The sequence below is a fragment of the Mauremys mutica genome, chromosome 2 (assembly GCF_020497125.1).
Source record: "Mauremys mutica isolate MM-2020 ecotype Southern chromosome 2, ASM2049712v1, whole genome shotgun sequence".
In the NCBI taxonomy this organism is placed as follows: Eukaryota; Metazoa; Chordata; order Testudines; family Geoemydidae; genus Mauremys; species Mauremys mutica.
This window is the reverse complement of record NC_059073.1, coordinates 216,449,661-216,476,364: the sequence shown is the minus strand read 5'-3', so window position 1 is coordinate 216,476,364 and position 26,704 is coordinate 216,449,661. Positions and strand designations below refer to the sequence as shown.

The window sequence follows — 26,704 nt, the reverse complement described above, 5'->3', positions numbered from 1 at the left end:
ACAGAGAGACTCTGCTTAGGTAAACAAAGATGTGCCAGAACCTTAGGGCATGTATCCTACACTCACTCCATGCTCAAGTCGTGCCTCCCCGTCTGCGCTATTTTTAGCAGTATAGTGTCCCACATTTGAGGAAAGGCTCCAGCAAGCATCAGGCAGTGAGGAAAGGCTCTGGCAGCTCCCTATTGCCCGAGCCTTTCCCCTCCGTGAGAGCCTTTCACTGATGTGTAGCTACCCAGTAAAGCATTGGTGCAGCCTGCTTTTCACTGTGGTGTGTAGCTACACAAATCCTACACACCGCCACCAGTGTAGACAAGGCTTTTGTCAGTTACAACAATGACAATTGTTAACTTGGCCATAAGGGGAAAGTCCAGTAAAGGGTTAGGGCTCCTGAAGCCTAGTAGTTGAGGTTCTTCTAGTCCATTCTGTTATGAGGACAATAGCAGAACACCTCCTAGAAATGTGTGAGATCTGCAGTTCACTGGCTTATTGGGGTGGGGGGCTGCCATGCTAGCATCTAGCTGTTGCACAGACTGCTTTCCCTGTTGTGAGAATTAGGTTGCCCCTGCATTGCCCCACATGCCCTGTCTTATGTATGCCTGTACGACTGTCCCTTTACAAATACTTTGGAGGGTTTCTGCTTCTGGAACCTCCTCTAAGCCTCCCTGTATTCCCAGACCTTCGCCTGAATCTCTGCTCCTCCCCAAAGGTTCTGTGTGAGCCTGTAATAGCCCACTGTTACTCCAGTCTCAAAAACCTCACCCCATGGAGCTCTGCTCCCACCAGTGAGGAACAAAAATCCCCATCCCATGCAGGATCCAACCAGGAGATGCCTGGGAATATAGGCTCATAGCCACATCTCCCTGACCACTTAGACAAACTGCAGGAGGAGCTTTGGAGTGTTCTTAAAGCTCCAGCTCCAGAAACTTTTCTCATTCCTCCAGCAGCAGAACAGGGAACAGGTAGGAAGTGCCTTCACTCACCCCCAATCAGTGTCCTCGTGTTATCAGAATTTTTGTCTAAAATACAAACTCTGATCTGCCTTTACACTTGCTGATTGCCCAACTGATTTGCTGTTTGTCCTAATCTCCTTCCATCTCTCTTCAACTACCACACTCATCCTGCTGTAGGATGTCAGCCAGTCTCCATCCCTCTTTCCTTTTTCCTTCTGAGCTTTCCTCCTCCTCTTCCCCTCTCCCTCATGCACATTCTCTGAGCTTAAAAATAAAGTGAGCTTTAAAAAAAAACAAATAAGATTGTGATGATTTCCATGTAATACAAATATACATAAAGTGAATCAACAGGATGTGTGCAGAACCACCAAAGCAATCACACAGTCTTGTACTTATAAGCCTTGTCCTGCTCTCAGCTTCCCCACTTCCTTTGTGTTTGTCTGCACTTGTTTTGTCTCTGTTTAGACTGAAAACTCTTTGAGGGCAGGGATCCTGTCTTTTATTTGTCTGTGAAGAGCCCAGCACATTATGAGCACTATATAAATAATAAGCTAATTTTCCTCTTTTTCCATTTCAGAGTGTGAAATTCAAGCAGACCTTGTTTTCTTGATTGATGGTTCCAATAGTATAGACCAAACTAATTTCACCAGGATGAAGGATTTCTTGAAAGATCTACTAGATCAGATTGATTATGATCAAAATGTTCAAATTGGCATTGCCCAGTACAGTGACAGGTATCAAAGAGAATTCAGCCTGGGTGCTTTCCAGAGCAAATCAGAACTGAACATTCAAATTCAGAAAATTAAGCAGATGACAGGAACTAGCACTTTAATTGGAAATGCACTTAAGAAGGTGAAGGAATTCTTTGCACCAGCACGCACCAGAAGAGTAACAAGAAACGTCCAACCAGTTTTGCTGGTAGTCACTGATGGGGAGTCGCATGATGATGTTGCTGCACCAGCAGAAGATCTGAGAAAGGAAGGTGTTCATACATATGCTATAGGAGTTGGGAAAATTGATCACTCGCAGCTCATGCAAATAGCTGGCATCCCAGAAAGGAAGTACACTGTTAATGATTTCAAAGAGCTGAAGATTATTAAAAAAAGACTAGTTGGTGACCTATGTAAACCTGATATTCCTACAAGTAAGTATAAATGAATAAGGGGGAAATTCAGGTTTCAATCCTGACTTCTTGCCTCTGTCCCACCTCTAGAGGTATTTTTCTTTGAACTTGTATTGTTTTTGACCATCACTGAGGACTAGTAAAAGCCAGGTTTGAATTTTCTAGCTACAGCATTTATAAATTACTCTGGCCCAAAATTACTGATTGGAACATGCAGGGAAAATGCTCTGTTTACATACTCCTGTAACACACAAATTACTGCACCTGTTTTGCTCCTACTTTCAAAATGAACTAGGGGGTTGCACACTTTGTTGCTTCCGTAGGTCAAGCTCGTTGTTCCTCTCCCATCCCCCTCTATTTCAGGGATTCACTGCAACCCAATCCTCATGACAGGAGCTCTGTGTGTCCCCTCCTCCTCCAGCTTCCTCTTCTCCCCTCACGATTCTTTTTTTCTTTGTCTGAGAGATAAGTAATTACAGACTTGGTTGAAGCTGCCTTCTCAGCAGATGCCAGTTAAAATGTTATTGTATTTCATCCAAACGGACAGGAATGCCATCAAGTTGACTGTAGGCTTCTCGCTATGTCCAGCCAATAGAAATTCACCTTTGGCCAAAGTCAAAGCATGCTGGGACAGCTCCATGCTGAGAAGTTGTAACAAGCTCCCTGGTGGCCACTCCTCCTTTCTTGTACTGAGAAGATCTTGGCAGAAGGCAGAATCTGGCCAGCTAACCTCCACTGCCTTGAAAACAGAGCTTCTGATCCTTTACAATCACTTTCCTTCGGCTTATATGCCAAGGTTTCCTCTACCCTCACCCCTGTGCTTCTTCCCTTTGCTTCTAGGGTATCTGGATCCCCTTGCTACAACTATTCTGATTTTTAGCCTGCAAGTCATTGACTCAGAGGAGCCTCCTTTTTACTTTCCCATTGAAGAAAGGAGTTTATTTTCCTTTGCCTTGCCTGATATTTTACTCTTCACCTCCTCTTTGGGCTGGCACTTTCTCTGCCCTCACAGCCATTGTTAGAGCACTGAGCTGCTCTCTCCTTTTCTTTCACTAAAGCCTGGTCCGAGAGCTTGAGAATAAAGAAAACAAATTGTCTCCAATCTGGAGAAGAGTATCACTTGCTTCCTTTTCCCTGTATGCCTTTGCCCTTTGTCCTCTTTCTCAGGTGTGGGAGTGCAGCTGCTCTGACACTGTCACGTAGTAGCACTGACAGTAGCAAGAACACAGAAAGATGTAATTGGTGGCAAAAAATAAGTGATTTGTTCACAAGGTGAAGACCTACCATTATTTTTTTTAAACTAATCTAAATTTGAATATTTCAATTTAACCTTTTAAATTGAATCATATATTTTATTTACACATTGCAAATTCTATACTTTCTTCCTACTTCATAGCTTTAAATTGCTTAAGTGGGTGTTTTATACTTATTTTATACTGTTTTAGATAAGTTTCCTAACTGTTGGAATTTGAGGTTTTACACAGACTTTTTTCAATTGAGAGATTTCACTCTTAAAATACTCATTTATGCAGAAATTAATAATTCCAGTTCCCCATTAACCCTTACTGTGAGAACAAACACAAACTCAACACAAAATAGATAAGCTATATTTACAACCAACACAATCTTGGATATATTGAACTTCCATAAGTCAAGAAACTGAAATGCTTTGACCAGGCTGTACTCCTCCATCAGCGGTTGCAGTTGGGAGCCATTGGGACTTGTGTTCTTTATGTGGTCTTGAAAATTTCTCTGATCCTTAAGCTCATATTTAGGTAATTAACCTTAGGATATATATATATTTTTAAATGGCCCATTTGTATAAATAAAAGTTCATAATAACTGTGCTAATGTACCAGAAGTCTAAATAACTTCTCAGTGTTAACACAGAAGCTGTTTTGTGCTGAAGTGGTAAAGACTCTCACTAAGAAGTGTTTCATAAAAATACAAGCACTCATGCATATATTTAAATTTAAAAGAGTAGCCTCATTGTCTATTCATATGAGTAAAGTTAGATACCGCTTAGATGCCTGCACAATCAGGGCTTTAATTTTCAATACTTTTCTTTTGCCTATAGCAGTTTTGTAAAACTCAAATAAGATACCCCATCAGCGCTGGCATTTAAAAATGCAGCACTTACAATCAAGTGCATTATAAATTTTATTCTAAAGTTGCAATAGCACAAAATTTCAAATTAATGTTATAAAGGCTCAACCTAACTTACATCATTTTAAAAAAAAAGTTGTCATTTTAAATCCATCTTGATGTAAGGTGTTCCACCCTATTTGTTAGTATTGACCTACATGTGAAACAGAATTGTCAGTATGATTTGTAGGTGTATTGAATAGGCTATTAGTACAGCATCATTAACTCTTAAACATCTTCCAACACAGTGCACTATTAAAAGAAAAAAAAGTTTCAGTCTGTTTAACTATTATTGGGGATGGGAAATAATATGAAATTGAGCCAAGTTCTGCTCCCATTGAAGTAAACAGCAAAACTCACATTGACATCAATGAGAGTAAAATTTTGTTAAATGGTTCAAATGAAAAAATAATTGTAACTTCAAAATACTTTTTCAGTTAATTACAATCACTGTTTGAAAGTGTTTCCCTTTTCTTTTCAGCAGAAGTACATATATTGAGGAAAGTTCATCCTTGGAATAACCCTGCTGGTGTAAAAGATGAACTCAGGATGAATTTGGTTCAGATATGGGTTAAAGACATTAAAAACCTCTCTATACATATTCTGTCCACCAGCTATTGTCTTATTTTCCTGTCCGTATCTGACTGATTTCTACAATTACCATGATTCTTTAGCTTAAACTCTGTCCCCCAATTTCTCTCTGTTCCTCTGCCTAAATTTTTGTGCATTAATTTGTGAAATTTTGTTTTTTATTCTTCCCTACTGTAGCTTGTTTTGTGGATATCGTTATGGGATTTGACATCTCTTTACAAAAGAGAGAGGACCATTTATTCCAGGGACAGTCCCAGCTGGAAACATATCTTCCTGCCATTCTAAAAGCCCTCACATCCCTAAGCAGTCTGAGTTGCAATGTAGGGACAAAGACACAGAGCAGTGTGGCAGTGTACCTGAACAACACAATTACACCCTGGTCTTCAAAGTTCCAATTTGACAGTGAGAAAATACTGAGCAGCTTGAGAAATATCCAGATAGACAAACCATCTCATCTCAATGGCAACTTCCTGGACTCACTCTGGAAAACATTTCCAAGCAAAGCTGATGATCAAAATCGAAGGAAGGTAACCTAGTCTCTTACATAAGTTCTTTTGTTTTAATTCTACTGTTGACTTCCTGTGATTTCAAACTCTCTATATTTCTTTAGGTTTTACTTGTATTTTCAGACGGTTTGGATGAAGATGTAGAAGAACTAGAACAAAAGTCAGAAGAACTCAGGAAAAAAGGTATCATAAAGCAGACAAATATTTAAATTAAATTACTTTGGTTTGAATTAAATTACTCAACCCAAAGCTCTTTAGCTGAAGAAAGGCAGGTGAAAAGGGGACAGAAGAAAAACTAATGCCTTCCCTTTTAGCACCCAGGATATGGAGATAGAAGAGAGCCACTAATTCAGAGTGCTGTGTCCTAACATTGCTTTTTGTTTGCCTTGTCATGAAGCTTCCATGCATGATGATGTGGTGTGATAACCCACAATCATCACCAAGTGGTACAAATATAGGAAAAGCACCAGATTTGCTCAGCACCTGTCACTGGAACCAGATGTTCAAAAGGGCTGAGCATGCAGTGCCTCGGATTGTGGTGCTGATGGCTTGATTCTCAAAAGTGCTCACATGTACCCAATGTGCTGAGCTTTTGTGAAAATCTGGCCGCTTATTTTGGTGTGTGTATATACAGGAGATGAGTGAGTTTTTGTTTTGTTTTTTGTTAAATATCTAGTCCTAAATGTGGGTGCTGAGCTCTTCTGAAAATCCTGTCCATAATATAGGCATATTTGTTTTCAGTCTATTGTATTCCATTTCTGGATTTACTTCAGCAGATCATCTAGCCCAGTGTGTTTCTTCTCTTCAGCTTTAAACTCAATTTCAGTACAAGGAAGTATTATTTTGAAAATTAAAAACTTGGTTTCAGGTGAAAGGATAAAATATTCTAGAAATAATTGTGCTGACAGCCACAGCAGTCACATGTTCTTTGATGCTCAGGCTTCACTCAGAGAATTCATTCCACAGTTGCTAATTGGAGAACACATACTACAAATAGTGGGGGTTTTAATGACCATTGTTCTCAGTTATATTTTTATTATGACTTTATTCTACAGCAATTAGGATACTTGATTCTCTCTAAAGGTTGTTATCTTGCATAGATATCCACTCTTGGGTTACTTGACCTCCACTGGCCCATTTATTTTCTGTAAATTAATTATGGACTCTTAAAAACAAAGTGTGAAGATAAATCATGATTTTCATTCTTTAATCTATAATCTTTATTTTTACCCTGAATTATAATAATCTGAATTCCTACATGCAAGGATCGCATCAACTAAATAATTGTCTAAGATTTTCATTTGGATAAATGTTTTATGTTTATTTTTGCTCATTTTATGGTCAATGTTTTAAATAGGATTGGATGCACTGATAACTGTTGCTCTGGAAGGAGCCTCTAAAATTGATGAGCTTCAGTACATTGAGTTTGGAAAGGGATTTGAATACATGACTCGGTTAACTATTGGCATGAGAAATATTGCCAAAGCACTGTCCAAGTATGTGGTAAGTCATTCAGAGAAGCTCCACTGTGTCTAGTTAGTTTTGATTAAGGCATTAGTCATTTTCTTAAAGAACTGAATAAGGCTCACAACTGAACTGAGAAGAGTACAATAGTCACGGAGGGCAAGATTCTCTGGTATGCTCAGGCTGCTTTGTGCCAACACTGGTGGCACAAAAGAGGCCTAGAGTCTATTTGCTCAGCCAGCTGAAGTTTCCCCACTGTGTGAGAGAATCTCATGGTACTGGAGCAGCCTGCTTAGCTTGGCAGCTGTTGGTGCAAGGAGTGTGGCTGGGGTGGGATAGGAGTGAGGCTGCTCTAATTTAGTCTGGGACCAGCCTTGGTTGCCAGATTGCAGCACCCTGATCCTGGGGCTAAGGCCTGCTGCACTGAGTGCTGCTCAGCCACAGCTGAGAATCTAGCTCGTGGATTGTGCCTTGCATTCTTGCTCCTCCTGAATTAAATGCAAAACTCTCAATGTCTTAAATGTGCTCAGGATCAGGGAAGTAGGAATGAAAAATGAAGTTTCACATGTTGTTTGTTTTCAAGACTAACGTTGCTGAAAGGACGTGCTGCGCTGTTTTTTGCAAGTGCATTGGGGAGGAAGGTGGAATTGGACGCCGAGGGAAAAAAGGAAATGAAGTAAGAATATTTTTGTGACACTTCATTTGGATTGTAATTATACGGGGGCCAGCCAAGTCCAGGAAAATTCAAGTGTTGGAGCTTTATAGGAAGACTCTTATTGCCTTTGCCTGTATCTATTCTCAGGGCTTGTCTACACTTAGAATCCTGCAGCTGTGCTGCTGTACTGCTCCAGTGTGTGTGTATATATATACTCCCTACTCTGACAGAAGGGATTGTCCCATCGGTGTAGATAATCCACCTCCCCGAGAGGCAGTATCTAGGTAGACCAAACAACATGAGATATATTTTTTAAAAATAATTCAGAAGTTGAATTGGCAACTAAGGCATTTAAAAAAAGAAATCTGTGATGAACAAACGCAAAATACTCACAACATAAATAGACCGAGTATACTACTGACTGGCACCGACCAGGCTGAAAAAATATACTCTAGTACAGGGGTGGGCAAACTACAGCCCACGGGCCGGATCCAGCCTGCTAGCCAATTTAATCCGATCCGTGAGCCTTACCATGTGGCTCGGCCCCACTCCGGCCGAGGCGCTGGGTTGGGGGCCATACCACGTGGCTCCCGGAAGTCACGGCATGGCCCTGCTCTGACTCCTACACACCCCAATGGGAGCTGCAGGGGCGAAGTCTGCAGATAGGGCACCATGCAGAACCATCTGGCCGCACCTCTGCATAGGAGCTGGAGAAGAGTCATGCCACTGCTTCCGGGATCCACTTGAGGTAAGTGCTGCTCAGAGCCTGCACTCCCTGAGCCTTTCATCACAACCCAGCTCTCTGCCCCAGCCATGATCCTCCTCTCACTCTCCAAACCCCTCAATCCCAGCCCGGAGCACCCTCCTGCACCCCAAAGCTCTCACCCCCAGCCCCACTCCAAAGCCCGCACCCCAACCCCAATTTTGTGAGCATTTGTGGCCTGCCATACAATTTCTATTCCCCAATATGGCCCTTGGGTCAAAAAGGTTGTCCACCCCTGCTCTGGTAAGTCTAGCTGTACAAAATCAAACCAGTTGTAAAGCCTAAAGAAGATAGTGATTTTTCTCCTGTTGCTTTATTTGAATTTAAAAACAAAAAAAAACAAACTGCCCAGATTCTACACTTTGTTAATGTTTAACACTCTTTTAGGTGACTTAGATGCTGCTTTTATTATTCCTAAAACAATGGTTCTCAAACTTTTTTTTCGTGGACCACTTGAAAATTGCTGAGGGTCTCGGCGGACCACTTAATGATCTTCCCAAATGTTGTTTGTACCATTAGCTAACTATTGTAAAGCTCTTTGGATAAAAGCTCTGTACTAAAAAAAAAATCTTATGTTTTTGTTCTACAAATAAAAGCACACAACTCCTATTTTAATATCAGTAGTCCTACCTTTCTAATGTGATGGATGTGCCTTCTCTTCCCCGTCACGGCAGTCCCCAAGTTGGGGCTGGGAAGGAGAGGGGGGTGTCTCCCCCACCGCAGCAGCCCCTGAGTTGGGAAAGTCACCTTTTTTCTCTGGCCACTACAGACCTGTACATCCCAAATTCCCCTCACTCCCCATTCTCACCCCACTGCCTCCTCCCACTACCCCCATTCCCCTCCCTCCCCCCAAGGCCACCACCTCACCTTACATGTGTGTCTTCTCCAGGGTCCCAGCACCCAATTAGTGAAGCCACCTCTGCGTGGCTCCACTAATTAGGTGGGTGGCCCTTCATTCTCTTGTGTGCAGCTGCCCAGGCGCACACCTTAGAGGGAACTATCTGCGGACCACCTGAATGGAGCTTGTGGAACACTGGTGGTCTGCAGACCACAGTTTGATAACCTCAGTCCTAAAAGAAGCTGAGATATTAAGAAATTAAAATGATTCCTCCCTACAGGTTATCCATGTCTGTTGCTGAACCCATTTCTCGAAAGTGTTTTTTTTTAAAGAGTGCTTTGAATACACAGTCAACAAAGGAATGAAAATTGCAATGTACAGAATAAAAATGCCTTTGGCAAAATTTTAGCTGTTCCTAAATAAAGTTCCCCATCAGGACAAACCTTAATAGTTTCACCTTTTTAAGCAAAGGGAATTTTAGTATTAATCTTTACTTTTACTGTCTGAATTTCAGGGACCTAAAGGTATAAACGGCAGTCGAGGACACTTAGGAGAAGAGGGAGAGCCGGTAAGTTATAACATTTGACTACATTTTACTAAGAAAAAAATACTTCAAAACTTAGTGTCCATAAAGACTTTTTTGGAGATCAGTATTTTTTAAAAAAAAGTAATAACCTGATGGGGAAGGGGGGATTTCCTAATCTTGATACCAAAGAAATCATTCTGATAAAATAAAATGGTCATATCTTTTTAAAAAAAAAACTGTCAAGATTCAGCACTTGGTCAATGTTTAATACTCTAGAATTGTAGGTAATTTAGAGTTCCTTCTCTTTTTTTAATTTCTAAAAGAACTTGGGGATCTCTTGGAGAAACTTTTTTACATAAATTCTTGATTAAAATCCTGTTGGTCCACATGAGAATTCAAGGCTTATGTTTTTTCTGAATATTAAGAAATTAAAATAATTCCTCCCTTGGTTCCTGCCTCAGTGCAGGGGCTGGACTTCATGACTTCTCAAAGTACCTTCTAGGCCTATATTTCTAAGATTCAATAAGCAAAGGGAAAAGAGAGAAACCTAATTTTCAGCAAGTAAGTAGGCAAGTATTTGAATGTGAACTAAATACTTACATACAAAGTATGTGTACAAACTGGTACACACGCATTCCTATATAGGTGCCTATTTAGTTAGAAACTTATCTAGCCGTGTGTGTAAATAATATCCTCAATAGTATGCAAAGTAGGCAAGTATTTGCATGCAAGTGGATTCTGACACATTCGCTATTGGACCCAGAAGATACAGTTATGGAATCTTTGCTGTCTGCAAACTGCTGAGTCAGAGCACATGGCACAAGAAAGACACTAGGAAACATTTTCTACTGATGTGCACCACTCCATTTTTATAAATAATTGGGTTTATGCCTTCTGTTTTTCCATATACACGGCTTGATTCATCATTCAATTACTCCACTGTGTAACCTATGGAGTCACATGGGCATAAAACTGTGGTGATTCAGGCCCAATAAAAGGAAACAGTATTTTCAATTTTGATTATTTGTTTCAGATTAAGAAACACAACAGATAGGACAGATTATATTTGTTTATTTTCCACTCCCTTAAACCACACCTGTTAATGGTGTGGCTCCTGGGTTATTGCTTGTAGCGGAATGTGCTTGGGTGCACTAAGATGGAAAATACCAGCACAGTGCATGAATGTGGTCTGACAAGTAGAACTGCATGAGTAGCAACATGAGAAGTACACCAGAGAAACTGTTCTAGCACTTGATAAGAAGCAAGTTAGATTGTAATTTGTCTAACTTGAGGTCACCATACTATGGAGCAGATTCACGGCCCCACTTGCTTTGCACTGCTCAGGTGGGGCAAAGGGAGTAGACTCTGCCCTCATCTCCTCTTGGAGAGTCCCACAAGGATGCAGAGCCAGCATGGCTTCTGCACTGCACCACACTCCTGTGTAACTGAGAGCAGAATTCGGCCTTTGGACTGTACTCACTGAAAAAAACATGGATTGATCATTTTTCTTGCCCACTGGGCCTAGACCTTCATTGCAGCAACCAGGGCCGGCTCCAGACCCCAGCGAGCCAAGCGCGCGCTTGGGGCGGCGTCCCGCAGGAGGCGCTCCGCCGGTCGCCGGGAGGGCAGCAGGCGGCTCCGGTGGACCTCCCGCAGACATGCCTTCGGAGGGTCCGCTGGTCCGCGGCTCCGGTAGACCTCCTGCAGGCATGCCTGCGGATGCTCCACCGGAGCCACGGGACCAGCGGACCCTTCGCAGGCATGCCTGCGTGAGGTCCACCGGAGCCGTGGGACCAGCGACCGCCAGAGCGCCCCCCGCAGCATGCCGCCGTGCTTGGGGCGGCGAAATTCCTAGAGCCGCCCCTGGCAGCAACACTCTCTTCCTCCTCTGGCCCTCCACTCCCACCGCACCTTCTCTTCCCCTCCTCCCCGCCCAGAAGGAACTCTCTAGAGTAGTATTAAGAGCAGAATGAAGGAAAGTGCCCCACCGCTATCTATAGTGGAGGTGAGCAACATTAATTGTCAATTTGCTTTTTCGATTCAGTACTTTTTTTTGCATTATGCAAAGTGATTATATAAAAGTTTCATACCAAGTGTAAATACATATATAACTATCAGAAGCTTGTAATATTTTGTAAGCACTCTGGAGAGAAACTACAGCAGTTTTAACTGCACACGCACTTAGCTCAATCTGAGTCTGCTCAGGCTTCTGAAACATGTAGCTTATGCAGGGGCTTTCTCAGAGATTTACCATATTCATTAACATACATGCTCCCTTTTTAGTATTACATCATCTCGTGAATATAGTCATCCCCTGAATAAACACTTGATCACTCTCTCCTTACAAACTTCATATTTCATTTACTAGGCAGGATATACTGAGATGTGTTTTTCATTCTCCTCTCTTTCAGGGTTCAAGAGGACAGCCTGGACCAATGGGAGAGCAAGGGAATAAGGGATGTGATGGTAGTAAAGGTCCTAAAGTAAGAATCTACTGACATTATTTTAATTCAGCAAAATGTCTTTGCATTTATTTTTCATTTACCTCATTTAAACAAATATTTGTTGTAATTCTTTTCAGGGATACCAAGGAATGCGTGGTGAAAAGGTACAGTACTGATACACTTATTTTCTGAAAAAACTTTGTGTTGATTTGACTACAAATCAGGTGAGATGGCTGAAAGCATAAATAAGAAATGAGAGTGCATTAAAGGAGGAGGGAGAAGAGAAAAGATATACCCTCACTTTCATATAGATACGTTGTCTTAATTCATCTTCCCGTGTAAGTATCCTTTTAAGTTTGATGATCTTTGGGATGAGCCTGATGCTGTTTAAAGGCTCAATCCTGTGGTCTTTATCCAGGAGTAGTTTTGTTGACTCCCAAGAGAATAGAATCAGATGCTAAGTGATTCGTGGATTCATCACACTGCAAATTCTTTTTGGGTTTAACTCAGAGCTTAGGGATTCACTTTTGCTTTCTGCAGTAAGATAGTAAAAACTAACTGTGACCCCTGGTGCCTAAGGCAGCCTTCACTGGAAATGCCAAAGTCAGGGCAGGCTGCAAAAAGGAGAGCAGATTCTCCCAAAGACTGGTGAGTTTACTTCGGTGTTAACCAACAACCAGGCACAAACTGTGCTGCTGATCCTCCCCCACTGGTTATCAAGAAGCCCCCTTTATTGCATTCCAGTTCTCTGGCTCCCAGTCAGCACCTAAGTCCAGTCCAGTGAGTTATTTTAAAACTCTGCTCACATATACAAAATGTTTCCCTGACCTCAAAGAGCCAGCCACATTACCGGGTCAGTATAGGTTTGGATCTTACCCAAAATACCACACTGCCAGCCAATCTTTTAGTGCGGGGGTTGGCAACCTACAGCACGCGTGCCAATGGTGGCATGCAGGCCAATTTTTAATGGCATGCCGAGGTCCCGGCTGCCGGCCCTGCTCAGCCTGCTGCCAGCCTGAGTGAAGGGAACCCCAGGCCAGTAGTGGGCTGAGCGGAGCCGGCGACCAGAACCCCAGACTGAGCAGCTGGAACCCCAGCTTGCACGAGCCGGCGGATGGAACTCCAGACCGGCAGCTGGCTGAGCCGCTCAGCCCGCTGTCACTCTGGGGTCCTGGCTGCCTGCCCCGCTCAGCCCGCCACTGCTCTGGGGTTCCTGCTGCCAGCCCCTTGCCAGCCGGGGTCCTGGCCACTGGGACCCTGGCTGGCAAGGGGCCGGCAGCCAGAACCTAGAAGTGAAAGTAAGGCAGAGTGTGCACGCTTGGAGCCGGCTGATGCTGGGGCACTGTGGTGCGGCTGGAGGCACGGCGCGAGGCGCGCTCCCAGCTGAGGTCCTGCTGACTGCCGGAACTCTCCGGCAGGCTGGCGCTGGTGGCCCCATGCACCGGCCTAAGCAACAGGCAGTCAGGCAAGTGAAAGGGGCCGGCAGGAGGCACAATGGAGATGTTCGCATCCCAGCCTGCCCTGCTGCCCCTCTCTTGCCGCTGTGGCTGGATACCAGAGCACTACAGGTAGGTGCCATCCCTGCGGCATGCACAGCTGCGGCTCCTTGGGAGGAAGGGGAAGGGAGCGGCAGGCCAAGGGTTCTTCTGCTGCTGCCTCCCATTTGCCTGCAGACGCAGTGCCCCCACACAGCTGGCCAGCAGCTCCCTTGGCAGGAACAGCGTGGGGCAAGGACCGTCCAGGTAACCTGGCTGCAACCGGGACTGTCCCAGGCCAGACCCAAGCGCCCCCCCCTACCCCCAGGACTTCCCCTCTACACACACACCCCAACCCCCTGCCCTGAACCCCTCATGCCACCCAGCCCTGACTCCTGCATCCCCCATGCTCCCAGCCCTGACTCCTGCCTCATCCACATCACCATCCCCTGCCCTAAGCCCCTCGCACCCCACCCCCCTGCCCTGAGTGCTCCACACCCACACCCACACATCCCCAGCCCCTGATTTCCTCCCCCCGAGGGGGTTGCAATATGACAGTACCTGTAAGAAATTTAAATTACTTTTACCGTTGCTGGAACCCCAGACCAGCAGTGGACTGAATGGAGCCAGCGGTGAGCTGAGCGGCTCATCCCGCTGCTCGTCTGGGGTTCCGGCTGCCGGCCCTGCTCAGCCCACTGCCAGCCTGGAGTACTGGCAGCCAGCCCAGGGCTCTGCTCCTGGCCTCGACCCAGCGCTCTTCAGTCACCCCCTGCTGTAGCCCACATTGGGAAAACTCAGCAAGGAAAAGCGAGGGCAAGAATCACACTAAACTGATAAGATCTGCATTTTAATTTTATTTTAAATGAAGCTTCTTAAATATTTTTAAAACCTTATTTACTTTAAATACAACAGTAGTTTATTTATATAATATAGATTGATAGAGAGAGACCTTCTAAAACCGTTAAAATGTATTACCGGCACGCAAAACCTTAAATTACAGTGAACTTGGCACACCACTTCTGAAAGGTTGCCTACTCCTGTTTTAGTGCGTGAAACTAAAGGTTTATTATAAAGTAAAATGGTGAAGCAATCAAATACATATTGGGTTCTTAGCAGTATTGGTAAGTTTGCTGCCTCTGAAAGTCCCTCTGGAACACATCCACAGCTTGGATGGGTCATTCAGTCCTTTGTCAAGAGCCTCAGTTATAGAAAAGTTACTGCAGAGGCCAGAAGCAGGATTGAAGACAAAATGGAGATGATGATGATGCAGACATCTGCTTTTTAAATTTTTTGCCATGTGGCTTGTACTACTTTTGTTCCAAACACAAGGTGTCCAGCACAGGGCATGGAAAAACCTTAGAGTTCTGTCTATATGCCTTGCTGAGTCATAAGGTGTCTTCCTTGATTCCTTCAGTGGGTTCATGGTACAGTCAATGGATGTTGATGGGCCATCAAACAGGCTAGGCCAGAGGTCGGCAACCTTTCAGAAGTGGTGTGCCAAGTCTTCATTTATTCACTCTAATTTAAGGTTTCCTGTGCCACTAATACATTTTAACATTTTTAGAAGGTCCCTTTCTATAAGTCTATAATATATAACTAAACTATTGGTGTCTTCCCTGGTTCCTTTCAATGGGTTCACTGTACAGACAATGGCCGTTGATGGGCCATCAAACAGGCTAGGCAGTGCTGATGCCAATCTGTCTGGGGGTGTCACCCATAAAAGCAAAACATTTTTGGAAATAGAGATATGCCTTCATATCTATAACGTACGATACAAAGGTGATACAAACATATAAATAAGATTATCATACTTGGCAAATTGTAACACATTTACAGAAACCTCACACATCATATCTGGTCAGATTCCTTGCCTTTTATTATATTGGTGTCAACAATATCATAGTGTTTCCACATAATCCATACAGCATCACACTTGCCTTGAATTATAGAAATATTCACATTACTGAAAATATAATTTGACGTGACCATTGCCACATGGTACCAGCACCCTATTAGCAATTTTGCGGCGTGATTATGTATTGCTTGTGTTTTAAGACACCAGTTTTACAATCAAGAAAAACAAGAGTCATTAAAAACAAAATACACGTCCCTGTTAAGGCTTCCATGTGACATAAAGAAAAAGAAATGTACTGGAATGACATAAAAGTTGGGTACCATTTTGACTTTCAGCTTGTATTTATCTTACTGGTCTTTGTATTGGCAAATACTATTCACGTTGGTCTCTTCCCCCCTCATTCATTTTGGTGGTCACTTTAGCTCTGGAAGTCTATCTGGACCCTTAAAGTTGACCAATAGCCTGGAGCATCAAAGGAAAATAAATGCTCAGCTGCATTATTTTAGGGCCTCATTCTGCTCCTGTTAAAGTCCATGACAGCCAGGGACTTCAGTGAGTGAACTGTTGGGGTTTTAATCCCTTTTAGCCTGTTTTGAGGGTTGGACATAGTGTCTATTTTACTGTTGTACTTAGGGCAGATGTAAGAAATGAGATATTAAGCATTAGTTTGCATATTTTAAAATCTGCGGATGGCTTTGGCTTTCATGATCAGCTATGGTGGTTCACATGGACACCATCGCTGCTGGACTGAGAGCACATACTGGTTATTTAGATCACTGGGTCTTATATAATCCCTATCACTTTTGCTACCTCAGGGAGACGATGGGGACAACGGGATTGATGGAATTAATGGAGAGCAGGTAAATAGTTTTGCTTCTCATTTTCCGTTGACATCAATGAATATTTTTTAAAACATGAAAACATTTTACTACTTTTTCTTTTCATTAAGGGATCACTTGGGTATCCAGGAAAGATGGGAGAAAAGGGTGACCCAGGCTACATGGTAATGATTTTTATTATCTTATTTGAGAGCAATCAGATAGGTCTCTCAGGAGGCAGTCTCAGTGAAAAAAAACTTTTAAATACCTGGAGAGGGGAAATGGTTTGATACTGTAGTAAGATGAGGCCCTGAAACATAAACTCTTATCAGAGGCCCAATATGAGGCCTAAGGCCTGAACTGAAATAATGGTCAAGACTTTGGCTCACAGCTTAACTTTGCTTTATGTTAGCAACATCTTGACCATTACTTCAGTTCAGGCCTTAGACCTCATATTGGGCCTCTGATAAGAGTTTGTTTCAGGGCCTCATCTTACTACAGGTACATCAGTAAATTTGTGGTATTTCAGCTTATTAGAACTGGCATCAGAACACTATAGTCATAATTCATGTTGCGTTAGAAATGGGGTGATCCATCTCTTCTTGATCTCTAAGGTATTGTTTTGCTTGAAAATTTCCATTGTAAAGTTGTTCCATACAAAGTGTTTCTACTTCAGAGGTGTTAGAACAAATGTAGAATCTGAAAATATCATTTCTTGACACCAAAAAGCTCCCCTTTAGGGGCAGAATTGATCTATATTTAGTGATTAAAAACTACAGTAATGCAGAGTTAAGGTTATTTGGTGGGATGTCGTCCCTTGCAGAGTGTTGAGCTGAGCAAAACTCAAACGTCTGAAAAGAAGGAAATGCAGAGTTGAGCTTGCACGGGCAACCTTATTCAGCATTGTGCCCCATTAACACACACAGCTTAATTCTGCCAACCTGATAGTCCACCTCCTTTTATAACCCATTCACCCTCATTAACTCTGCATTAATGGAATTTTTTGCTATTTAATTTCCTAGGTTTTTTTTAATCAGGAAAAAATGAGGTTAGTAGTCATTTGGGCAGTTGTAGATACCAGGTTCTGCAATTAGTTGGCAATCCTCATGCCGTGATTTACTCCTTGCTCTACAACAAACTCCTGCAACCTTGTGATCCAGGTATTGCCCAGAATCCAATGTTGGTAACCATGGCAGTGCATGTATATTTCTCTTCCCTCAGTGGTCAAGGTACCTGTGCTGTGAGTTTCAAACCTCTGCACTGTCTGTCTTTTTGAAAACACCACGGTGTTCTGCCCTAAGATGAGGAAGTGGCCACTGGCACCCCCACTGGCCAGTGAAATACAGATTTTTTTTCCAAGCAACCAATCCAAGGTTTGGCTACCACCCATCCTCATTATCCAACCCATCTGCAAATGCAACCTCTTCCTCTCTCCCTCCCACCTCACCTACACACAGTCCTCTGCTTCCATCTTCTCCCCATCCAATATAACACAAAATTTGGTTAGATAGACTGCTGATTATTATGTTTTTTCCATTGTGTGGAAAAAGTGAATAGAGAAGTGTTATTTACTCTTTCACACAATACAAAAATCAGGAGTCAATTAATTAATTAATTAATAGGCAGCAAGTTTAATATAAACAAGAGGCCATACTTTTTCACACAATGCACAATTAACCCATGAAACTCATTGCTATGGGAAGTTGTGATGACCAAAAGTATATCTGGGTTCAAAAAAGAACTGGATAAGTTAATGGAGGATAGGTCAATCAATGACTATTAGCCAAGATAGTCAGGGTGCAACCCCATGCTCAGGGTAACCCTAAACCTCTGACTAGTGAAAGACTGGGTGGATCACTCCAGCTACCCTGTTCTGTACACGCCCCGTGAATCACTGGTATTAGCCACTGTCAGAGACGGGATACAAGGCTAGATGGACCATTGGTCTGACCCAATATGATAGTTCTTATGTTCTTAAATAAACATAATTAACATGTGGTAACATTTTTTTTTCATTTTGAATAAGAGTTTCAAGCATAAAATTGAAATATCTTCTCATGCAAACGTTAATGCTGGGAAATCTGGCAGCTGAACAGTGGGAGATTAGGGAGTGAGGAGTTTAGGGCTGCTGAACATGGTTTACTGAACATGGTTAATTACAACTGCAGTAATTGCTTTAAGTTTAATAAATTGCAGTTAGCTTTTTTCCTTTGTGCCAAAAGAAAATTCAGAGAACTTGTTGCTGTTTTGTTTACACGTGAGCCTGAACCAACGTTAAGAGCCAAGCTCGTCCAAAGTTGGAGGTGTTCCGAATCAACTCCACAGTCTGGAACTGTATTCTGTGAAGGCCTGTGACTTGATAATAGATTAAACAAAATCCTGGATGCAAACAACCCTGAACCTGGGGAGTTTCAAAATCTGTATTAAAATGTTGGGACTTGTTCCTGTCTCGTTTTGTTAACATCAGCAGGAAAATGATTGTTCAGATTCTCACTCAGCCATTTTATGATTTCAGGGCAGTCCAGGGCCAAGAGGACTCCCTGGTGAGCGTGGTGAGAAGGGCTTACGAGGAGATCGTGTAAGTTTTCCTAGGTGCAAAACTATTCTATATTATACATGTCTGACTCTATGGGGTTCACCCAGAGCAGTAAGGGAGGGAGGGGTTGTGTCACCCTGGGTGCTTCGGTGCTGGGCAGCTTTGGCTCAGAGCCCTGGCACCAGCAGCCTGCTCACAACACAATGGCCTCACCCTGGCTGCCACCAGCCAGGTTACTCCTTACAGTGTGATGCCAACAGCCCCTCCAGTCCTCAGTCTCCCCCAAACCATCTCCCCTCTCACTGGATCCTCACACATCCTCGCAGTGCCCAGACCCTCTCACTGGATCCTCACACAACTATCAAGTTTTCTGCCTCCAAAGAGCAGAACACATACCAGTCTGGTCGTTTGGCTGAGGGATTTTATCCTTCAGTTTAATACAGAGTGCTGAGATGGTTTTGTAATAAAACAAGAATAAGTTGATTAACAAAGAACAAAGCTTTAAGTGATGATAAGTAAGACTAGAAGAGACAAGCTTGGTGACAAGTCAAACGAAACAAAACCTGCTTTCTAATGACTACAACTTAATTTCAGCAAGTTGCAATCAGTGTAATCACTAAGCAGGTTTCTCCCCTGTAGTCAGTTTCCTGCTACTCTTGCCTCGTGGGCCAAGGGGATCCACCTTTCATGAACTCAAAGGGTGATGCTCCCCTTTGTCCCCTAGGTGATGGATACCCCCAAAGTATTTAGCAGTTGCTTATATCCTCAAAGTTTATCTTTGTTTTCAAAGTCAGGAAGCCCAAATGATCTTCCTGTGATCCTTCATGCAAATGATTAGCCCGTTGTTCTTGGCCACACCTGTCTTGATTTGCAATTGAGCCCAAGAGGAATTGGCCATTCTTCTTTGTCTGGAAAATCACTTGTTTTGCCTTGTTGGTCTGTTTCCCAATTCTAAAACGTAATATCAGAGAGAATCCATAATTTCACATACAGCGTTATTACCATCACTGTGAAATGTAAGTAATCACCCGCATGGTGTTTTCAAATAATACGTTACAAGAGACCTTTTAGATAAATATTGTGTGTGAGGTGTAGAGAGCTGGCCAGGCCAACTGACTCTTAGTTCTACACCACAGGGCCCCTTGGCACTGGGGTGCTCTTAGGATCACAACATTAAGGATGTGAATCTAATCTTGGAACCTCACTTATGGTGCACTAGAAAGTGAATAAACTTGCAGGGAGTAAAAGCCTCTGTTCAGATCTGCATGGGGATATGATATTCTTTCAAAGGTATGTTAGGACAGACGTGAGTGACTATTGCACTGTAATCCCAACAATGAAGATCAGATAAACCTAGCAGATCTTAGCCTTTCACAATAATTATTTTCACATTCCTTATCTGAGACTAGTACATCTGGGACATTTCATTAGCCCAAGATATCCCATATGCTATACTTTTCTGGAACAAAAAATGCACATGACCATCCTTAAATGCCTAATCTCAAGGCAATGAATTTGTCTACATGTGGCTATGCAGATCTGTCAGTTACCTGAGAGACCTACAAGAAAAATCCAGTACTATGGGACATCCTGTGGATTTATGACACTCTCTGTGTGGGGATTTTGTATCCATCCCCTAGTGAATGAATTATGCTTATTCCTACACCAGTATGTAATGGTATTGCCCTAAGCAAAGATATCATGATGATAAGCACTGTATAAAGACTGATAGGCTATTAATCTTTGTCAGACATGACTTGGGGCTAAATCCTGCAGTCTTTTCTATTCTTCTTTCAGGGCCCGGTGCTGAGCATCCACTGTGAGATATGAAGTGCCATCAATTCCCATTGAAAGTAAATGGGAGTGGGGAGCACTTACCACTATTGCTCCTGCATGCTGGTATTTTTTTGAATCAGGACCATTGTAGGATTTAGCCTTTGGAGGGTGATCTTGTACTGTTGAATGATTACTTATAAAACAGAAGAAAAAAGTACAGCTCAGGATGAGGGTTTTTTTTAAATAAAACAGAATATTCCTCTGTTTCAGAACATAATATTTAGGAGAATATTGGTGAATGGAAATTACATGATGTGTGAAAAGGGACTGCAGTGTTTTCTTATGTTTATGGTAGCATGCCTCTCAGGGAATTGAAAGAGCTCTCACTCTGCTTCTTGAGTGGCATACCCTGAGGGCATGACCTGTCATAGTCCACAGGCCAGCTTGTGAGAGTCTGACTTCACTGAAAGGTGTCATATGTCATGAAATGCTGCAGCCCTAGCTGCTAACCGTTGTTGTACTTACTGGTCAGGATAGCATTGCTGGGCTAGGTGTAAATTAGGAATGCAACCATCACAAATAGAATATGAGAAATGGAGGAAAATATTACAAATACGTTGTATTTCCTGTTTGTTCATATCTTGCATTAGCTCCCTGGACTCTGTGGATTCAGCTGAAGATAATGCATTTCTCTCATAATTCCAATCAGTTGTTTGTCATTGTTATAATTATTACTATTAGTTTATAGTAGCACCCACAATTTGCTAGGGACTTCTTGGACATTCTAATAGGGGTGTGGTCCCTGCTCCAAGGAGCTCACAGTCAAAGGATAGAGGCAGACTGGCAGGCAGAAGTTAAGGAAATGGGAAAGGAAACAACAAATAGGGATGTCTTTAAATTCAAGTCAGTTAGATGCACTGTAAACAGCTTGGCAAAAGTGAGACTTTAAGGGGAAAGAGGAACAAGGTAGAAGGCTTGCCAATGGTCTCATGGCGGTTGCATAGGGGCTTCGTGGAAAAAAGCACTGAGGGGGTTGTGTGAGAAGCTGACAGATGAGCAAACAAGGTTGAGGACATTAGTGGGATGAGATGAGGGCAGGACACATTGACAAGCTTGACTAAATATGGAGACGCAGAATTCTATGATGCCAAAGTGGATGGCGAGCCAGTGAGGGGAGTGACATCATCAAATCAGTAGGGAATGAAGATGCATTCTATCTGATGTGACGAGGGCTTGACCGAGCAACATGGCTGTGGAAATCACTATAAAAGGACAGATGTTGTAGTTGGTGAGAAGGAGAAAATACCAGGAGAAGGCAGCAGGGCTGCACTGTACTTCCAGTGTGTTCAAAGAGTGCAGTGTCACCTGTGACATTTCTAATACTTGGGGGGGTTTTTCATGTTTTTTTTAAAGGTGCCCTTGTGGTTAAAATTTGCCTCACCATTAAGACTTAGTACCGTATGCTCCCTTCGAGCTGCAGTGCTCACACAGGACTTCCACTCATTCGAGTGGGAATTCTGTCTAGTCCTGAGAGTAGAATAATGACTCTTAATGTCCCTTTTGTCTACCCAGCATATCGTAGATTCTGTGAAGTCTCACAACAGTGATTTCATAAAAACAAAAACTACAAATATTTTTATCAATATTGTGTAAAGGCTGATAGGCTTTTTTCAGGGCCCCATGCATAAAGGTGCTGAGCGTCTACTGTGAGATATTAAGTGCCATCAGCTCCCATGGGAAATAAATGTACTTAACTTTGTGTCTTTGTTTAGGGTGATCCTGGATTGGACAATGACATAGCAGGGTCCAAAGGTTCAAAAGGAGAACAGGGAAGCCAGGTAACTATTTAGAAATGTGACTTTGTTTACAGTACATTGTTTCAAATACTAATCTACAATCCTTTAAAATATAGCTATATAGAACAAATTAAAATTAATCCGTTGATAACCAAGACTGTTAAATATAGTATGACAATTCTATCATTCCTAATTTTATACCACACAATACATCTGAAATCAACAAGATGACATTCAATAAAGACAAGTGCAAAGTACCACACTTAGGAAGGAGAAGTCAAATGCACCACTATAAAATAGGGAATAACTGGCTAGGTAGTAGTACTGCTGAAAAGGTTCTGGGGTTAAAGTGGATCACAAATTGAACATGAATCAACAATGTGATGCAGCTGCAAAAAAGGCTAATATTATGGGATGTATTTACAGGAGAGTTGTATGAAAGACACTGGAGGTAATTGTTCCTTTCTACTCGGCCTTGGTGAGGCCTCAACTCAAGTACTGGGTCCAGTTCTAGGTAGAAAGACATGGATGAATTGGAGGGAGTCCAGATGAGAGCAACAAAAATGACAAAAGGTTCCGAAAACCTGACCTACAAGGAAAGGTTAAACAACCTGGACATATTTAGTCTTGAGAAAAGAAGACTCAGAGAGGGACCTGATAAGTCTTCAAATATATTAAGGGCTGTGGTAAACAGGATGACCATCAGTTGTTCTCCAGGTCTGCTGAATGTAGGACATGAAATAATGGGCTTAATCTGTAGCAAGGGAGGTTTAGGTCGGATAGCAGGAAAAACTTTCCAACTGTAAAGGCAGTTAAGCTCTGGCATGGGCTCCAAGAGAGGTTGTGGAATCAGCATCACTGGATGCTACCTGTCATGGATGGTCTAGGTTTACTTTGTCCTGCCTCAGCACAGGGGGCTGGATTTGATGATCTGCTGAAGTCCCTACCAGTCCTACATTTCTATGGCTCTCTGATTCTAGCCTTATGGGTGATTTGAGATCCATGAATTTGCACTCTGCGGTCCAGCTTTGGAAGTGGTCTTAAATTTTTTAAAGAGATGAAAAATAACTAAGGTGTGGATATATGATGAATAATCAGACCTACTGTCATCTGTGACATACCTATTATTAGTAGTAGTAGTAGTGTTGTTTTTAAAACATTTATTGTAGTAAATTAATGAACTTCCACAGAAAATCTTCCAAAGTGTGTGTGCTGGGAAAGTACTTAGAGCTATTTACGCACCTAATACTACACAGTGCCAAGCCCCCCTGAACTTCTATGGATTTCACTGTAGAGCAGTTACGGAGCACCAGTACAAGACTTGGAATATCTGCACAGTATGCTGGAGATCAATGCTGATACACAAAACAGAATGGTAACTGTAATGACAAACACGCAGCACCTTCCAGACAAACATTATTTGAGGCCAACACCAGTGATTATTTTGATGGTACTACTTTCTGAAATGTACCATAGCACAATGGCATTTCTTTGACATCTATTTGACAATGTTGCATAGATGAAGCCGTGCAATTAAAATACTATGTTTCTGTTCTTAATTCTGACAGGGGTAAGCGGTGACAGAGGTTGTGTGCCCAAGTGTTATGAAAATAATTTTTTCCCATTCATTTGCATGTCCACTGTTCAGGACTAGATGGCTTAATAATCTGGAAAAATATAAAATATTTGGAATTTGAGTGACAATTGAGATATAACATGAAATTAAATTTCTCATTTCCAGGGTGAAAGAGGACCAATGGGCTTACCAGGGTCACCAGGCTCTTCGAGAACCACAGTAAGAACCCATATAGACAAGGAGACTAAATATACAAAGGAAATGCTTGAAATTAATCCAAGTTAGAAAGAATGATCTCAGAGTCCATAAATTTAATCTTGATCGATCACTCTGTCAGCCTCCATTCACTGCAGGAAGATGAGATAGATAAATCTCTGATAGACTGCCCTGAAAAAATTAACACTAGCAATAGCCTCTGATTCCAGGCAAACTCTTTCCTCTTGAATAGGACTATCCAACACAACTGTCTGACTATCAGAGACAAAATAGCTTCCTCATTTCTTTCAAATTTGGAACCTACTGCAATACTGTCCAGTTTCTGTCCCCCAACTCTTGGTGATGACTTCGCTTCTCTGCTTCTTTTTTCTCCTTCCAAAGAAAGAGAAATTCTGCAAAGATAAGGATTTGCATTAACATACTCTTTCTTCTGGTGTGGCAGTGTAGTGGGGCCACCAGGCTCCTGCCTCTGTCCCAGTCTACAAACTACTCAGAGATCCTTGTGCTGGTCTAACACCTTGTGCAGTTTATTTACAAATGGATTCCCACCACCTTCATAATACATACAGCTCTTGTAACAAGCAGGGGAACGAAATCTCTCTCTCTGCCTGCTTTCCCCTTTCCACTTCCTTCCTGTACCTATTTGTGGGCTCTGCCTAAGGGCTTAATTAGCCTTTCTGCCCTTCCCTACCCACAAATTAGGCACAGCTCTGCTTAATCAGCTCCATTCTGCCCTGCTTGATTGGAGCGGCTGTGAACAGAGTGCTGACTCAGCCTTTTTTGCCTAGCACTCTGTCATAGGCAGTTATCAATAAGAACAGACTAAAGAGGTGGGAACCTTTCCCATTGCTTGGTGGGAAATGTCTTTAAGCTCTACTGCCAAAACCAATGTTATAAACACATCTGTTTTGCCAGGGTGGACAGGGTATGAATGTTTTAGTCCTTCTCTTAGCACAGCAGGACTGAAGCCTGTGAGCAATAAGCAAAAGGGATAGCAAAGTAATATCCTGACACATCCATAATGACTTTCACATTTGCTTTGCTCTCAGTCACTGTTCTAGCATGTACAGTAACTTGAGCACGTAGTAAAGCATTGTGTGAACATCAAATTATCTGGAAAAAAAATTGACATAGTTGCCACAGCTTCTCTACTGTTTGTCATTTAATTGAGAGATATAACTGAGGTCTAATAGATGTCTAACAAACATCTATCTTGTCTTGTGTCAGGGAGCAAAAGGTCGACGAGGAACACCAGGTCGACAGGTAGGTTTCCTTAATTTCCCATATCTACAGTAGGACTAACGTGGGAGCTTTCCTGCCTTCTAAAATATTTGCAGAGGGAGTCCAATATTTATTTTAAATTTGTTGTAGCATATAGGATAAAGGACAAATCCTGCTTGCCTTACTCATGCAATTAAACTGAGTGACTTCAGTGGTTCTACTTGTGGGTCCTAGTTCAGCAGTGCATAGGCTGCACAAGTCCCATTGAAGAACTAGTCCCATTCATGAGAACCCATGCTGAAAGCCCATGCTGTTGCCTCGGTGTAATCCATAAAGCCGTGTGTATGTTTTTAAAAAAAAAAAAGAAAGAAAGAGGCCAAAAATGGCTGAGAACTTCAAAATTGAATGATAGCAGACTACCAATCCCAATGATGATTGAACCTTGTGGTAGTATAAACAAAAGGAGCTTTTCAGCCATGCCTGTAGTTGTTTTCATCTCTTCACACTGAGTGTACAGACATTCTAGGCCTCAGAGTATCACACGAGTGACAATTGTGGAATGTCATTGTACTGAGTAAGCCTGTGCTGAGATACTTTGCTGAATAGACTTGGACTATTGAATCTGGGCTTGTATGTATGAGGTGAGCGGGATCAGGCCCTCATACTATAACGAGCACCATAAAAATCCAAATTGTACAAAATATGGCACCGTAGAGCTTTAATAGTGAAAGATTATGGATGCATAATATTTTATTTGAAGGACATTTTCAAGTCAAACTTGAATCTAAATGAGATCTTGTGACGACAAGTTTTTACAAAACCTGAGAGCAATAAAAAAGTTTCTGTAACTTTCCATTGCAACAAAAATAATCATTTCCCTGCAGTGTTTTCAGTTCAAACAGCACTGAGACGCTAAAAGTGAAACTGAGATTTTTGTTGTCAAAGGCAGAGAAATGAAAAACTGAAAATAAACCAGAACAAATATTTTCAATTTTAATCATTTGAGATATTAGAAGTGTATTTGTTTCAAGAAGATTTTTAACCTGGTAACATTCCTTTACAAGATACTTTTTGCTCTTTAAACAAAGATAAAGACACATTATGTTGCATGGTACCTATTACTGGATTGCATTGTATAGGCGCTGCTCCATGTTTGGAGCAGTATGGGATAGAATCCAGAAGACATGCACATTCTGCTTGCCTCTTTGAAGTCTATAGATGTGCTAGCCTCACAGAGTCCTCGGGCTGAGGTGAGTGCAGAGTTGTAATGAGGGGGTAAAACATGGTCAGGAGGCTCCTTGCACTTTCCCTCAGTTCTGCACAACTGTGTGGCAAGGGATTGTCCAACTGCTAAACTGAAAAACCATGTCTCAAAAACCACGTTTCAGGAGTTTTGTCTTGTAACAGCTGCCTTGGTTATAAGCTCAGCC

The 26,704-nt window shown here is 42.3% G+C and overlaps 1 protein-coding gene across 2 annotated transcripts in view; it reads left to right on the top strand.

Annotated features, from left to right (window-relative positions):
- The window catches only part of COL6A6 (collagen type VI alpha 6 chain), a 101,863-nt gene that overhangs the window by 30,961 nt on the left and 44,198 nt on the right, over positions 1–26,704 (top strand). For both annotated transcript variants that reach the window (XM_045004788.1, XM_045004789.1), the window contains exons 8-21: positions 1,528–2,094; positions 4,987–5,336; positions 5,420–5,498; positions 6,673–6,818; positions 7,363–7,455; positions 9,550–9,603; positions 11,973–12,044; positions 12,143–12,169; positions 16,151–16,195; positions 16,285–16,338; positions 18,669–18,731; positions 22,238–22,303; positions 24,003–24,056; positions 25,281–25,316. In XM_045004788.1, the coding sequence (XP_044860723.1) occupies positions 1,528–2,094; positions 4,987–5,336; positions 5,420–5,498; positions 6,673–6,818; positions 7,363–7,455; positions 9,550–9,603; positions 11,973–12,044; positions 12,143–12,169; positions 16,151–16,195; positions 16,285–16,338; positions 18,669–18,731; positions 22,238–22,303; positions 24,003–24,056; positions 25,281–25,316 (1,706 nt within the window). The remainder of the gene's footprint in view (positions 1–1,527; positions 2,095–4,986; positions 5,337–5,419; positions 5,499–6,672; positions 6,819–7,362; positions 7,456–9,549; positions 9,604–11,972; positions 12,045–12,142; positions 12,170–16,150; positions 16,196–16,284; positions 16,339–18,668; positions 18,732–22,237; positions 22,304–24,002; positions 24,057–25,280; positions 25,317–26,704) is intronic.